The sequence below is a fragment of the Spinacia oleracea genome, chromosome 1, assembly GCF_020520425.1.
Source record: "Spinacia oleracea cultivar Varoflay chromosome 1, BTI_SOV_V1, whole genome shotgun sequence".
Classification (NCBI taxonomy): Eukaryota; Viridiplantae; Streptophyta; class Magnoliopsida; order Caryophyllales; family Amaranthaceae; genus Spinacia; species Spinacia oleracea.
Window position 1 is genome coordinate 23647024 of NC_079487.1, and position 16389 is coordinate 23663412.

General features: G+C 36.7%; 1 protein-coding gene across 1 annotated transcript; it reads right to left on the reverse strand.

Moving 5' to 3' along the window:
* Positions 1-2382: 2382 nt before the first annotated feature.
* LOC130463281 (uncharacterized) lies at positions 2383-5832 on the reverse strand. Its single transcript, XM_056832370.1, has 3 exons — positions 5263-5832; positions 3257-5181; positions 2383-3172 (listed from the first exon to the last, which is right to left on the reverse strand). The coding sequence occupies exons 1-3, from the start codon at positions 5830-5832 to the stop codon at positions 2383-2385; spliced, it is 3285 nt and encodes a 1094-aa protein (XP_056688348.1).
* Between the last annotated feature and the right edge of the window lie 10557 nt (positions 5833-16389).

Genomic DNA, 16389 nt, shown 5'->3' on the forward strand with positions numbered 1-16389 from the left:
TTCTGAACCAAACTCAGCATCTTCTGCATCCATATCACATTCATCTGAGCTCATATGATCCTCATATTCTTCCTCTAAGCCATGTCCCAATGGTTGTGTTCGTGAACAACTCCCTACTATCACTGTTGAACTAGCCACTTGATTTTCAGAAGTGTGAATGGTTTTAAGTTTGCCAACATGTTCTCGTAGTAATACATCACTTTGCTTCGCTCTCAACTCTTTTCCTCTCAACGTCTCTTTCATTTGCATATAAGCACTGAGTGAACCAGGAGCGACCATTGTTTTACTTTGCCCCTTCTTTGATTGGACACCAAGCTCATCCTCTTTTTCTGGTTGACTTTGGAGCAACTTATTCTGGGCAGCAGACTTAACTAATCTCACTTGAGAACTTTCAGATGCTGATGAGCCTTCAATCCGCTTGGACTGTATAGATTCTCTAACTTGCTAGCGATTGACTTGTGTTGCAACCATTTGTTGTTGTGCCATCAAATCCAATCCAGGTTGTTTTTTACTTTGTGCAGAATCTATCCCTTGTACCTCCTTCCCTAAATGTTGCTTTTGGGTGTTTGCATGACGCTTCTTCACGAGATCTGCCATTGGTGTGGAAGGGATTTCCAAAGTCTCTTTCATCTTAGTGGGACTTCTCCCTCTCGTTGCCGAAACCTAAAAACATTTATGCTTAAAATTATCAAACTTTTCAGATGAATAGTTAACTAATTTAAAATTCAGAAATGTCATTTCATAAAGGAACCATTTACCTTTTTAGAGCCAGACCTCAGGTTTACACTCCTTGTCCGAATCTCATTGTTATCCTCTTCACTTGAGTGATTTAGTTCACCCTCTAAACCAGGTATGTACTCGTCACTATCTTTAACCACATTCTGTGATTGCATCTTACTCCTCTTCGCTTGTTTTGAGCTCTTCACCATTTGACTTACTTGGTAAGCCATCGATTTAACCCCCAATTCCTTCATTTTCAATCTATTATCTTCTATCCTCTTTTGCCTTAGGCTTTCATAATCGGACATCTTGACCTCGACTCCTAAAAAAAATATTAAAGAACATGTAAAAAACAAACGTTATTCCTATAAAACAAAAATATAAAATAAGTAGCAACAACCAGAAAAGATTCAAGAGCTGAAAGCTGTGATGATTATGTGGGTGTAGCAGGTATATCCAGGGACTCTAATGGACTATGGAGAACAGGTTATGGGTTAAGACGCAGGCTGCAAACAGCCCTTATGGGTGAGCTGAAAGCAATTCATATAGCCTTGCTACTGGTCGAGAAGAAACAATGGGCAAATTGCATCAAAAGCTCAGATTCGAAGCAAGCAGTGAACTATATCCTCTAAGATTATGGTACAAAATATGAACAAGCCAGTAGCAGTGAATCGATGACATACCAAGATCTAATTTAATGCAGGTTCAACGTTACAGTGTTGGAGAGTGGCTCAAAAAATCTATATAGAAGCACATAAAACTAGCTTCTAGTTAATGGTCAAGTCCTTGTTCTAAAGTTTATTAATTCAGAACCTCTATTAACATACAAAAAAAATTCTTATTAACTTATTTTCTGGTAACTTACTCTCTTTTTTCATTTCTGTTCACCTGTAGCAATTTTCAGATTTTCATTTTCATTTCTAAGTGACATAGTTCATTCTGTAATGACACATCAGACCAAAGCAGAAAACAACTCATATTCTGAAAATTCAATTGTCAGAAAGATCCAAAGCAGAAAACAACTCATATTCTGAATTTTATTCAACAGTAATAACTTAAGTATACTGTCAGTAGGAGAAATTTACCTCAGAATTTCTCATATAATCATTTTCAAATTCTGTCAGTAGGAGAAATTTACCTCAGTGACGCCGCCGCAACTCGCCCTGCTGCCCGAGCACCTGGATACCACACACCTCGAAACTGCAGAAGTTCAAACATACGGAAGAGTTTAGGAGAAGCTCAATGAGAAGAACATATATTGATGCCAAATGCAAGGAATCACCAGGTCACCTTGGCAGAGCCCACAACAGAATCAAAATAGAAGAGAGAAAGATGAATTCATACAGACAAAAAACAAACAGCAGGTAGGACTCCGTAGTGACAGAACCCTATAAATTGAAATCAGATGAATTCCATGACCAGACTAACATAAGGGTTTTGCGAATCGCCACTAATAGCCTGTGAGACAGATGCATCAAAGATTCAAAACTACATCCCTGCTATGTCTCAGATTCTGTCAATGGTAGAAATTTGCCTTAAAAAATCATAACACAACAAGATCAAATACGAAAATAAAACACTTCAATGATAGTTTGTCAAATGCAAAAAATAAGTTCAAATCAAGGATAATTATTCTAATTAAACGCTCCAGGCATGTCATTTTCATGGTTCCATCCAATCCCAATCTGTGTCATCTATATCGGAACCATCTTCGAGACTATCATCCCTCATTTCAGTGTTTGTAGGCACCTCAACTCTGTCATAAGCACCTTCTATGTTCCAATTTCGGTGTTCATCATGATTTGTAGCCGGAATTACATCCTCCGTAGGTTCACGAACTTCATTCATATACGTGTTTTCAGATTGCCCCTCAGCATAAAAAAATTCTCTTAGTAAATTTCGGTTCACATAATGCCAATCTTCTTCAAGGCCGTCTTGAGTATAGAACACTTGATGCACTTGTGATGCCAAGACAAAAGGATCATCTTTAGAACACAATTTCTTGAAGTTCACACGAGTTAGTCCATAATCGTCTACTTCCACATGGAACCAATCACACTCGAACAACACAACACTAAATGCACTCCAATAATCTATCTCAATTATCGATTTTACAATCCCATAATATGTGACATTACCAAGAACGGGATTGTGATCCTTGCTACTCGCGAAGCTTGGAGTCAAAGCTGTCAAAGAGACTCCACTATTTTGAGTTTTACACTTTTCATCATGATCTCTTGTGTAGAACTTATATCCATTGCAAAAATATCCGGTGTACCTCCTTGCAATACTAGAAGGACCTATTGATAGCCACTTGATATGACCAGGGACATTATCCAGCTCCACCTTTTCCCTAAACCAAACCATGAATTCATTGCTATGCTCTTGTGCCTCTTTCCACCTTCTTTTTCGCCTGTCTCTAGACTTCTTTTTTACAAACTCTTCATGTTCCCTGCATAGTATTAACCATATAAACATGGGAATAAAACAATATAAATTTAAACATAATGGACAAGATATTCAAAATATTACTCACTTGATGTAATTTTCAACTTGGTCATCTTGACAATTAAACAACACATAACGATGTGCTAAAGCCATTATGTTTAAATCAAGAGTGTATGCCTTCCCTTTCTTCTTCCCTTTCTTCTTCCTCCCAAGAGGATAACCTGCCTTAGGGAATAAAGGTGACTCTTTGTCAATTTCATCAGTTTTCTCCTTACTTGTGTTAAACCACTTAGATCGCTTCTTTGCACCAGCATGCAAATACCTAGAACATAATATCAAGCACTCTTCAGCCAAATAACCTTCTGCTATTGAAGCCTCAGGGCGACATCGGTTTTTAACATACGATTTCAGCTTTCCGAGGTATCTTTCTATAGGGTACATCCACCAATCACACACTGGTCCACCACGCTTTATTTCATCAACCAAATGAATCGGCAAGTGGACCATGATGTCAAAAAAAGATGGTGGAAATATTCTTTCAAGTTCACAAAGAGTCTCAACAATTTCAGCTTGAAGGCGATCCAAATCTTTTGGATTGATGACTCTCTTGCATATTTCTTTAAAAAAGCCACTCAATCTAATAAGAGGTAATGTAACATGCTTTGGTAAAGTTTTCCTAATTGTTGCCGGAAGCAAGTGTTGCATTATTATATGAGCATCATGACTCTTGTACCCTAATATTTTTCCCTCCTTCACTTGCACACACCTTGCAATATTTGATGCACAACCTTGTGGCAGCTTTGCCTTCTTCAGAACACTACAAAAAATGCTTTTTTCTTCCTTCGTCATTGAGAATGATGCTTTGGGCAGCAAAACATACCGCTCGTCATCTGTATCTAAAGGATGTAGTTCTTCCCTTATACCCATTTCTTGCAGATCTAATCGAGCCTTATGATGATCTTTTGACTTTCCAGGTATGTCTAACAAAGTTCCCAGCACACTATCACATATGTTTTTTTCTATGTGCATGACATCCAAATGATGGCGACACCTGCAATATTTCCAATATGGCAAAGTGTGGAAGATAGAGGACTTTCTCCATGGAAAATCTGGATATTTCTTTTTTGGTTGTAACTTTCCAAACTTATTTTCCCAATTTTCCAACAAGCTTGAAATTTCAGTCCCTGTTAAAGGATTTGGAGCTGTCCTCTCTTCCTTTTCTCCGTTAAAAGACTTCATATCATGCTGCCAAGGATGATTTTCATCTAACCATCGACGATGAGCACAGTAGCAAGATTTGTTACTATTATTCAAGTGATGATGATCAGTCTCGTAGTGACAATAGGGGCATGCAAACTTCACTTTGGTGCTCCAACCAGATAACATAGCATAACCTGGAAAGTCACTGGTCGTTGATTGTAAAGCTGCATGCATCTTGAATGTTTGTCTCTTCTCCGCGTCATAGGTGTCCAACCCATACTCCCACAGATCTTTAAGTTCTTGAACCAATGGTTGAAGGTAGACATCAATGTCATTCCCAGGAGAGGTGGGCCCGGGAATAAGGAGAGACAACATCAAGAATTCTGGCTTCACACACAACCATGGTGGTAAGTTGTAATTAATTAGAACAACAGGCCATGTACTATGTTGTGTGCTCATAGTTCGAAATGGATTAAATCCGTCACTTGCAAGCCCCAAACGAACATTACGTGCTTCTTTAGCAAAATTTGGGTACTTTAGATCAAACTCTTTCCACGCCTCACCATCAGCCGGATGCCTCAATAACTCATCTTTATCTCTTTCTTCATCATGCCACTTCAATAGCTCTGCTGTTTCTGAACACATGTACAACCTTTGAAGCCTTGGTTTAAGAGGAAAATGCCAAGGAACTTTAGCAGGGACATTATGCACTTTCTTAGATGGCTGATTGTTAATATCATCTTGGTTTTCAGTCTCTGTTTCTTTCCACCTTGAAGCATGACAAACATGGCAAGACGTCGCTGCTTCATGCTCCTTTCAATACAGCATACAATCATTACGACATGCATCAATCTTGTCATAATGAAGACCCAGATCTTTTATCAATTTCTTTGCCTCATTAAAAGAGTTAGACACTTTGGATGCATCTGGTAATACTTCTCGGATAAAATCCAAAATATCTGAAGTTGCTACATTAGTTAACCCATGAGTACACTTCAAAAGGTAAAAACGAATGAGAAATGATAGCTTTGAAAATTTTTTGCAGCCAGGATATAGCTCTTGTTTTCCATCTTCAACTAACTTATAGAACTTCTTAGCCTCATCATTTGGCTCATCTCCAACCCCTTCATACCTTTCTGCCACATCTCTATGAACATCATATATCAAACGTTCAATATCATCATGCATGTCTGATGTATTATCTTCAACATTCCTCTTTGTATTTGATGTCGATGACATACCCTTTTCATAACAATGCCATCCTTCAGTGCCAGGCTCGATCCCGTTTACAATCAAATGATTGAATACTGTCTCTCTACGATGCCAAAAGCGGTGATAACACACCTTACACAGGCAAGTAATCTGATCACCAATTGCTTGAGTAGAAAACGCTTTATCTAAATAATCCTCCACACCTTTCTCATACTCATTACTAGATTGTAAGAAGTTGGTCCAACTACTCATTTTGTCTCCTTTATGAAAAGTTAAACATACACGAATTGAGAGATTAAAAACATTGGAATATAATTTGAACATGTCTAAAAGGAATCACTAGTGGAAAAAATACCTGTTGAGGGGGGCATTTTGGGTTTATTGAGGCGAACAAGGCCCGCTGCGACAGACGTAGCTTCAACAGCTCAGTGATCTGTTGAGGCGGGCTTTGTTCGCCTCAACAGGTGATCTGTTGTGGGGGGCTTTCAAAAGCCCGCCTCAAAAACCTCTACAGAAAGCGCGAAAATAAGGACCTGTTGAGGGGGGCATTTAAGAAGCCCGCCTCAACAGCCTCCTCTGTTGAGGCTCACTTCTTAAATGCCCCCCTCAACAGGTCCTTATTTTTGCGCCAAAAGTTCATATGTTGTTGAGGCGTACATTAAAAGCCCCCTTCAACAACATTAATTTTTTTTTTTCCAAATTCTTTTAAAATATAAAATAGGCGGCAATAACCACAACTAGATATATACTCCATTGAGTATTGAAACCTGTACCCAATCAACACCAAAATAGCAAAGGTATGAATCTGCTTATCTTTGATAAATAAATCATTACATTAACTTCATTTATATTAACCCAACAGAGCAAAGCGTATATATAGTACGTATGTTTACAATTTTTAAACACCTAGCTAGTCTAACAAATTACAACTAATATTAACAACTAAAGACAAAAGGCTAGAGAGCTAATCTAACAAATGTCTCTAATCCAGCCACTTAGGTCCCTTTAGATCATGCATTACAAACCTTAAGTAAGGTCGTGTTGACTTTCTTCCAATCGACTCGATCCCTAGCCTGCAAGTTGCATGGAAGGAAAATATATATGAGTACCAAAGTTTACACTCACGATATTGTCTTTACATTCCATTGAAGCATAAAATTAAAAGATATAGTTGCAGACTATAGAGATAATTAAGTACGTTGTTGACCTATAACGACCCAATGAGCCTTAAATGTGCATACGTAGATTAGAATGAGTTTTAGAAAGTTAAAGCTATGTATATTAGTAATGTAATAAGAATCAAATGAGTCCTTAGGTTCTTTAGTTCAAAGTTGGGAGCGGAAATGTCATTTTAGCTCTAAACATGACCTATAACGACATAATGAGCCTTAAATGTGCATAAATAGATTCGAATGAGTTTTAGAAAGTTAAAACTATGTATATTAGTCATGTAATAAGAATCAAATGAGTCCTTAGGTTTTTTAGTTCAAAGTTGGGAGCGGAAATGTCATTTTAGCTCTAAACATGACCTATAACGACCTAATGAGCCTTAAATGTGCATAAATAGATTCGAATGAGTTTTAGAAAGTTTTAACTATGCATATTAGACATGTAATAAGAATCAAATGAGTCCTTAGGTTTTTTAGTTCAAAGTTGGGAGCGGAAATGTCATTTTAGCTCTAAACATGACCTATAACGACCTAATGAGCCTTAAATGTGCATAAATAGATTCGAATGAGTTTTAGAAAGTTTTAACTATGCATATTAATCATGTAATAAGAATCAAATGAGTCCTTAGGTTCTTTAGTTCAAAGTTGGGAGCGAAATTTCATTTTAGCTCTAAACATGACCTATAACGACCTAATGAGCCTTAAATGTGCATAAATAGATTCGAATGAGTTTTAGAAAGTTTTAACTATGCATATTAGACATGTAATAAGAATCAAATGAGTCCTTAGGTTCTTTAGTTCAAAGTTGGGAGCGGAAATGTCATTTTAGCTCTAAACATGACCTATAACGACCTAATGAGCCTTAAATGTGCATAAATAGATTCGAATGAGTTTTAGAAAGTTTTAACTATGCATATTAGACATGTAATAAGAATCAAATGAGTCCTTAGGTTCTTTAGTTCAAAGTTGGGAGCGGAAATGTCATTTTAGCTCTAAACATGACCTATAACGACCTAATGAGCCTTAAATGTGCATAAATAGATTCGAATGAGTTTTAGAAAGTTAAAACTATGCATATTAATCATGTAATAAGAATCAAATGAGTCCTTAGGTTTTTTAGTTCAAAGTTGGGAGCGGAAATGTCATTTTAGCTCTAAACATGACCTATAACGACCTAATGAGCCTTAAATGTGCATAAATAGATTCGAATGAGTTTTAGAAAGTTAAAACTATGCATATTAGACATGTAATAAGAATCAAATGAGTCCTTAGGTTCTTTAGTTCAAAGTTGGGAGCGGAAATGTCATTTTAACTCTAAACATGACCTATAACGACCTAATGAGCCTTAAATGTGCATAAATAGATTCGAATGAGTCTTAGAAAGTTAAAACTATGCATATTAATCATGTAATAAGAATCAAATGAGTCCTTAGGTTTTTTAGTTCAAAGTTGGGAGCGGAAATGTCATTTTAGCTCTAAACATGACCTATAACGACCTAATGAGCCTTAAATGTGCATAAATAGATTCGAATGAGTTTTAGAAAGTTAAAACTATGTATATTAGTCATGTAATAAGAATCAAATGAGTCCTTAGGTTCTTTAGTTCAAAGTTGGGAGCGGAAATGTCATTTTAGCTCTAAACATGACCTATAACGACCTAATGAGCCTTAAATGTGCATAAATAGATTCGAATGAGTTTTAGAAAGTTTTAACTATGCATATTAGACATGTAATAAGAATCAAATGAGTCCTTAGGTTCTTTAGTTCAAAGTTGGGAGCGGAAATGTCATTTTAGCTCTAAACATGACCTATAACGACCTAATGAGCCTTAAATGTGCATAAATAGATTCGAATGAGTTTTAGAAAGTTTTAACTATGCATATTAGACATGTAATAAGAATCAAATGAGTCCTTAGGTTCTTTAGTTCAGAGTTGGGAGCGGAAATGTCATTTTAGCTCTAAACATGACCTATAACGACCTAATGAGCCTTAAATGTGCATAAATAGATTCGAATGAGTTTTAGAAAGTTAAAACTATGCATATTAATCATGTAATAAGAATCAAATGAGTCCTTAGGTTTTTTAGTTCAAAGTTGGGAGCGGAAATGTCATTTTAGCTCTAAACATGACCTATAACGACCTAATGAGCCTTAAATGTGCATAAATAGATTCGAATGAGTTTTAGAAAGTTAAAACTATGTATATTAGTCATGTAATAAGAATCAAATGAGTCCTTAGGTTCTTTAGTTCAAAGTTGGGAGCGGAAATGTCATTTTAGCTCTAAACATGACCTATAACGACCTAATGAGCCTTAAATGTGCATAAATAGATTCGAATGAGTTTTAGAAAGTTTTAACTATGCATATTAGACATGTAATAAGAATCAAATGAGTCCTTAGGTTCTTTAGTTCAAAGTTGGGAGCGGAAATGTCATTTTAGCTCTAAACATGACCTATAACGACCTAATGAGCCTTAAATGTGCATAAATAGATTCGAATGAGTTTTAGAAAGTTTTAACTATGCATATTAGACATGTAATAAGAATCAAATGAGTCCTTAGGTTCTTTAGTTCAAAGTTGGGAGCGGAAATGTCATTTTAGCTCTAAACATGACCTATAACGACCTAATGAGCCTTAAATGTGCATAAATAGATTCGAATGAGTTTTAGAAAGTTTTAACTATGCATATTAGACATGTAATAAGAATCAAATGAGTCCTTAGGTTCTTTAGTTCAGAGTTGGGAGCGGAAATGTCATTTTAGCTCTAAACATGACCTATAACGACCTAATGAGCCTTAAATGTGCATAAATAGATTCGAATGAGTTTTAGAAAGTTAAAACTATGCATATTAGACATGTAATAAGAATCAAATGAGTCCTTAGGTTTTTTAGTTCAAAGTTGGGAGCGGAAATTGAAACATTAGCCTAAATTCTCTGCATAATCAACTCATTATGCTCAACTAATTGAAGAGAAACTGAATTTTAAGACCAAGCAAAACAAGAATCAATTATAACCTAACCTTGATATATTGCGGCACTGTGTGAAACAGAGTCAACCGAGATAGGGAAGACGACGGTGGGGAAACTCTCCTTCAGATGGTGGTGGTGGAGCCGCGCGGTGAGGAAGGTGGTGGTGGTGGTTATGGTGGTGGTGGAGTCGCGCGGTGAAGAGAAGAGATGTGAAGAGAAGAGAAGTGAAGAGAAGAGAAGCTTATCGATCTGTACGTTTGGCGGTGGTTTTATTTTTTTAAAATTTAATGTAGCCTATTGAGGCGGGCAATTAAAAGCCCCCTTCAACAGATAGACCCTATTGAGGCGGGCAATTAAAAGCCCCCTTCAACAGCTTCTATCTATTGAGGCGGGCAAGTAAAGCCCCCTTCAACAGCTTCTGTAGAAGCGAACACTAAAAAAGCCCGCCTCAACAGAATAGTAAAATATTTGACCCGCGTTGACTAAGTAGCTATTGAGGCGCGCTTATGTATGCCCCCCTCAACAAGGGGGCTACAACAGGGGTTTTTTCCACTAGTTAATGACAATAACTATAGAAACATATACCCACAAATAATTGAGACTTGTATAACAATAATAGAAACGAAACAAGTAAAGAAAATAGATAAAAAGTCAAGTGGAATTCAAAAATCTGGTGAAGTTTTTGATTGCTAGATTCTTTTAGGTAGTATATTAAGTTGTATTAGCTAGATAGGAAACTGCCACGATGATTAACGGAATCTCATTGTTGGTGTTAAATTGGTATTCTTTCTCTGAAACACGTTAGTGCACTCAAGGTTTAATCTAATGATGCACACGGGTATCTCTCTTCACGAACTATTACAGCAGAAACATTACAATCAGACCTAGAACATGCAGAAAAACAAACTACAGCCAGAACAAGAATGGGCAGAAAAACTACAATCAAAACAAGAACAGGCAGAAAGACTACAACCAGAACAAGAAAAGGCAGAAAGAACCTGAACAGGCAAAAAGACTACAATTAGAAAAAGAACAGGCACACAAGAAATCAGAAAACATTAGCAGAAAGACATTGTAAAAACAGCAACTCAAAAACAGACAAGCATGGTACTTTAATTCTATTTCATTTCTCACAAGAGTATATCCTCCGAATTTCTTATTTGGATGAGTAAAAAAAAATATATCAAGTTGAGATTTAAGCATCATTATGTTCACAAGCAAGCCAAAGTATTGAAATGGCAGGCGTGCCAATTAAATAATCACCAGGTCACCTTGACAGAGCCCACAACAGTGTCAAAATAGAAGAGAGAAAGATGAATTTTATACAGACAAAAAAAAACAGTAGGTGGGACTCTGTAGTGACAGAACCCTAGAAATTGAAATCAGATGAATTCCATGAATAGACTAACATAAGGGTTCTGTGAAGTTCAGTTCTGATCTGCACAGATCAGTTCTGATCTGCACAGATCAGTTCTGATCTGCACAGATCAGTTCTGATCTGCACAGATCAGTTCTTTGCAGAAGTGTTAATTTTTCCTAACCAACTTGTTCCTGTCAGAGTTCTTGAGACACTACCTAAGAATGCATTGGAAAAAATGGGACGGCTTCCCAGTAAGGTTATAGACTGAAAGTTGTTAATCTGTTATTCACCATGATTATGAAATTTTATACTTCCTCTTTTACGGTTGAGCATAATAGGGGAAACCAAGCAATGGCATTAAAACATGGAACAGTCAAAGGATCATCATTGCAGCAGTAAGGCCAATACAGGCGAGTAATATTATTTGGTACCCATCCATCACAGGTTGTATTTTCTAGCCTACAAAGATGAGATGATATCTAATTGCATAAAAGACAACCTAGTTTCTGAATTTAAATTACAATGCAGTGACTGTCAGATAAAATAGACAATAAAAAAATGCAGTCACGACTATAGAGTCACCCCATACATCAGTAATACGCCTTTTTTTAACCATGCAAGTAAGTTCCTATGCAGCCTCCTAAGTTGTTCATTGGTCGCAATCAATGTTCACTAAGCTCACATAAAACTATGATAATTCTATTCTTGTCCAAAGTCAGTCCAGGTCCATCAGTGAGCCAGAACATATACCATTTAAGTTCATGACTAAAAAATTCAGATTATCAAATTCAAAGCCAATGACACGACATCAAACACAAAATCAACAAACTTGAAATACGGAATGAATAAATTAAAAGCCCATAATACCACATCAGACACAAAATCAATAAACATACAGAATTCAATCAAAAGGAGTACTAACACTAAGTGTAAAAACACAAAAAAGGAACCAGAAAGAGCAGGTAAATTAATCAAGCTGATTCGTGTTCTATAGAATCATACCTCCCACTTATGTGACTGTCACTGTGACTCTTAAAAGGGCCATATAATCGACAAAATAGAAGAAAATACAGAAAATTAACCAGACACGGAAAGCTAGCAACCAATAATACTAGTCTAAATGACCCTTATTCAGGTTGCTTGATAACCAAACCAAAACACATGCTCACAGTCAACGACCATACCAGACCAAAATACAGAGTACCGAATCAAAAAAATCAAACAACTTTTCACTGCATAATAAACGTTCAAATTCCAATCAAAAAAAAAATTAAACACTATAATCTGTATTCATAGAAATCTTGCAAAATCAAATATTAAACAAACAAAAAATTTAAGAACAACAACCACAAATCACAAAATACCTGAAATTTGAAGCGCGGATTCGATAAAGCCCGATCAAGAACAAGCTCGAACGATAAGAAAAGCGCTAATCCGATGAAACCAGAAATTGGAAGTGTGAATTCGATGATTGGAACCCTGATTTCCTGATTTTTGTTCGATTTTTGTTCGTGATTTCCAAAATATGCGATTTTTGTTCGTGGTTTCCTGATGAATTGGAAGAGGAAATTTTTTTTGGTGAAAATTAACCCTAGGATTGACTTTTTCTGTGTTTGGCGGTTTCAAAAAATTTTAGAAAATAAAAACCAAATCTGAAATTTTGTCCTTGGCGGCACTTCCATGAAAATGGGATTTTGGGATTTGCGCTTTTTTTTCATTGTAAAATTTTAATTTTTGTTTTAAAAAAAGGTAACACCTTTTAGTGATACCATAAGTGTTACTTATTTATTTTTTAATTGTAAATTTTTAAATTCTCTTTAAAAAAAAAAGGTAACACCTTTTATTGTTACCATAAACTGTTACCTATTTTAAAAGTGTTACCATAAACTGTTACCTATTTTAAAAGTGTTACCATAAAATGTTACCTACGTTAAAAGTGTTACGTTGAGTGTTACATTTTAGAAAAACTGTTACCAAAGTGTTAATTAAATATCTAGTGATTTTGTAGTTCAAAAAGTGTTACCAACACGTGTTACATAAGCTCAATTATGTACTAGTGTGTCTACCCTTTCCAATCCTCATACTTGACTAATACCTATACAAATTATCCTATCTCATTCAACCCATCTTTCAAGCCGTCTTGAGTCACGAATAAAAAGAAAGAAGACAAATGAAAAGTACATTCTACGCTTAACCTAAAAAAAATATGAATAATAAAAAAGAAACATTGCAAAGCGCCTTTAAAGTTCGTCTAAAAAATACAAAAAAGAAGCATTTAGCGCACAAAAAAGATTCGCAAATATTTGGCACGAAACGAAAAGGAGCAGCGCAAAAAAGGCAGCCCAGAACACGCTTTCAACGCCCAGACATGGGCGCCGAAAATAATAGCGCCCAGCCCTGGGCGCCGTTCTTGCTTTCAACTCCCAATTCCTAAAAGTGTTCGTATATTTTCCTATATACATGCGGAAGAATAACGAACACTTGGGGGGTAGAAGATCGTATAAAATACGCAAAATACGCGCGCTCCAAATTTGCGTGCACTTATTTCACCCTATTTCAAACATTACGGTTCCACTCGAACGTACTTGTTTAAAATCAGCATTCTAAGAAACCATCTCCTGGCTAAGAACTACGTAAGACCTGATTCCAAATTATATCTATTTAAGGCAGATACGTAGGCAATCCATGATTAGGTCCAACCAATTTGCAAAAAATGTTAAAGCCTATAGAATAACAAGAATAAAAAATAGAGTCCTTTATTGAAATTTAATTACTTGCAATCCAAGTCGAAAGAAAAAATTTTAAGTCAAAGGAAGAATCCAAGTCATCAAGATTCCAAAATGAGCACACATCGAAAAATAATAAGGGCACGTACCCTTGCCAGAAGGAGCACTCACACTCCTAGGCACTTAGCCAATACTCAAAAGATCGCTTTGCCTCAATTGAATGGGGCTAGCGCGAGCGTCCATGACCTCTAAAGTACTCGACTTGACCCTCCCTAAAGCAAAGTAACTCACTTAAAGACCTTCTTTCACCACTAGACACAGTCATAATCGCCAACAAGTAGTAACGGCAGTAAGCTTGCAATAAAGAGGATTGTTCTACGGCATCGCCCCATCTTTCCTTCGAACTCAGGGCACCCGTTCATGGTAATTCAAATGCTTGCGAATCCCCTTTGAAAAAATCAGACATTGTCAATAGGACTTGGCACTTAACCAAGGCTCACCCTACTCGGACATATGACACGGGCATCTAAAATCGAAATCTGAAAACATCATTAATGGGAAGACATATTAGCAACTGGTGGCTAAAAATTGAAATGAAAGAGCTAGGGAAAGAACTAAGTATACCTTGACCTTTTGTGCAGACACTAGTAGAAAAAACCCCTGTTGCAACCCCCTTGTTGCAGCGTACATGTATTAATACGCTTCAACAACCAGTCGGTCAACGCGGGTCAAACCATTTAAATGGTTGTTGCAGCGTACAATTTAATTGTTCCCTGCAAAAGTGTTTGTTGCAGCGTACATTTTAAAAGCCCCCTGCAATAACTCGTTTTTATCGCAGCGTACATTTAAAAGCCCCCTGCAATAACTCGTTTTTATCGCAGCGTACATTTAAAAGCCCCCTGCAATAACCCGGATTAAAAAAAAAAAAAAAGCTGCAATGTTGGTTGAATACTACGGAGTAATTCAAAACAATTAAGCATCTCAAAATTTCAGCTCTCGCGCTCAACTCCCTTTTTCTTCCCTTAGCTTTCCCTGCGTCGCCCCCTCAAAAAAAAACCATTCCTGCGTCATCAATCGAGCTCCCTCATAGCGTCGTCGTTGGTTCTGGCCTCCTCGCCAGTCGCCGGTGGGTCTCTTTTCTCGCCTCCTCTCCAGGTGCCGTTTTGTTCAATTCGTTTTTTTGAGTTTTGTGCTTCGTTTTAGGTTTTGTTCAATTTGTTTGTTCAATTCGTTTTAGGGTTTGTTCTATTCGTTTTAGGGTTTGTTCTATTCGTTTTAGGGTTTTGTTCAATTTAGGTTTGTTTTATCAAAATTTTAAAAAGTTATTTACATGCGAAATTCACTATAAAATTATAAGATTCCGGCCATTATTAACAAAACTGCCGAAAAATCCTTCGAACATATAATCAAATAATCGCATGAATTTGAAATTAATTACACACACGAAATTAATCACCCGTTCAATTCATTGTAAATCGTTCAATTCATTGCAAATTTATAAAATTTATCCATGTTAACTATAATTGATTGTGGAATTAATTAGAGGCTCGTGATACCACTGTAAGGTTATGACAAATATAAATCATATATTTCATTCGGAAAAACAATAAAGCCGGGAATCCAAATTAATTGCCACATAGTCAATTAGCACAATTTAGAATACATAAATGTGATGTGTGCCTTCCCTAGCTGCTCCCGAACCGAACAAGAACAAGTTTAGGACTTCAAATGTCGCCCCTCTGTAGATAGTCCACAACACGTTCAGATCCGCCTTAGATTCAATTAACTAGAATATTATCTAAGGTTTTATGTTTATTCGAAAGCTTAATTATATATTTGGCAATTTATTAAATTCGTACTTGAACTTAAACTATATGAATACTTATTGATTGTGGTGTATAAATTGTGATTATGAACCACATATTTATAGGGGGGAAATAACGGACTTAGATTTCTACTAGAATTCAAATAACTAAATCAATTAGGATTCTAGTTAAATTAATCATTTAGAATTTAATGTTTAATCAAACACGAAAACATTTAATTCTTTTAGAATTAGGAAAACGATTAATCAAGCAATCCTGAACGACCAAGGAGTTGGTCGTACGTAGCATTGCACACACCCAGCCCACAAGGGGCATGGTGCGTGGCTCGGCCCAAGGCAGGCGTTGGCAGCACGCGGCCCATCCGTGGGCGCTGCTTTTGGGCCTTGCCTAGCTCGCTTGCAGCGTGCTGGGCTTTTCCTTGCTCGCTGCTTGCGGGCTTCGCTGGCCTTGCTGCGTGCGGGCTTCGCTAGCCGCTGGCCTGGCTTCGTGCTAGGCCTTGCGTCTAGCAAGCTCGTCCGTCGATCGTTTCGTACGTCGTGCTTCCGATTTGTTTTTCGATTCCGGAATTCATTTTCGATTCGAAAAATATTTAATATTTTCGATTCCAGAATTTATTTCCGATTAGAACAAATATTTCCGATTCCGGTAATATTTCCGATTCCGGCAATATTTCTAATTCCGGTAATATTTTCCGATACGTACTATGTTTTCGTTTCCGGCAACATCTAAGACTTGGATAATATTTATATTTACGTTATG

Bases quoted from the DNA above. Each gene is read 5' to 3' on its own strand.
- LOC130463281 (XM_056832370.1), bottom strand. From the start codon at position 5,832: ATGAGTAGTTGGACCAACTTCTTACAATCTAGTAATGAGTATGAGAAA. The intron at 5,182-5,262 runs GCAAAGAAATTG...CTGTATTGAAAG, and splicing joins TGTCTAACTCTTTTAATGAG to GAGCATGAAGCAGCGACGTC. The intron at 3,173-3,256 runs GTGAGTAATATT...AATACTATGCAG, and splicing joins CAAGTTGAAAATTACATCAA to GGAACATGAAGAGTTTGTAA.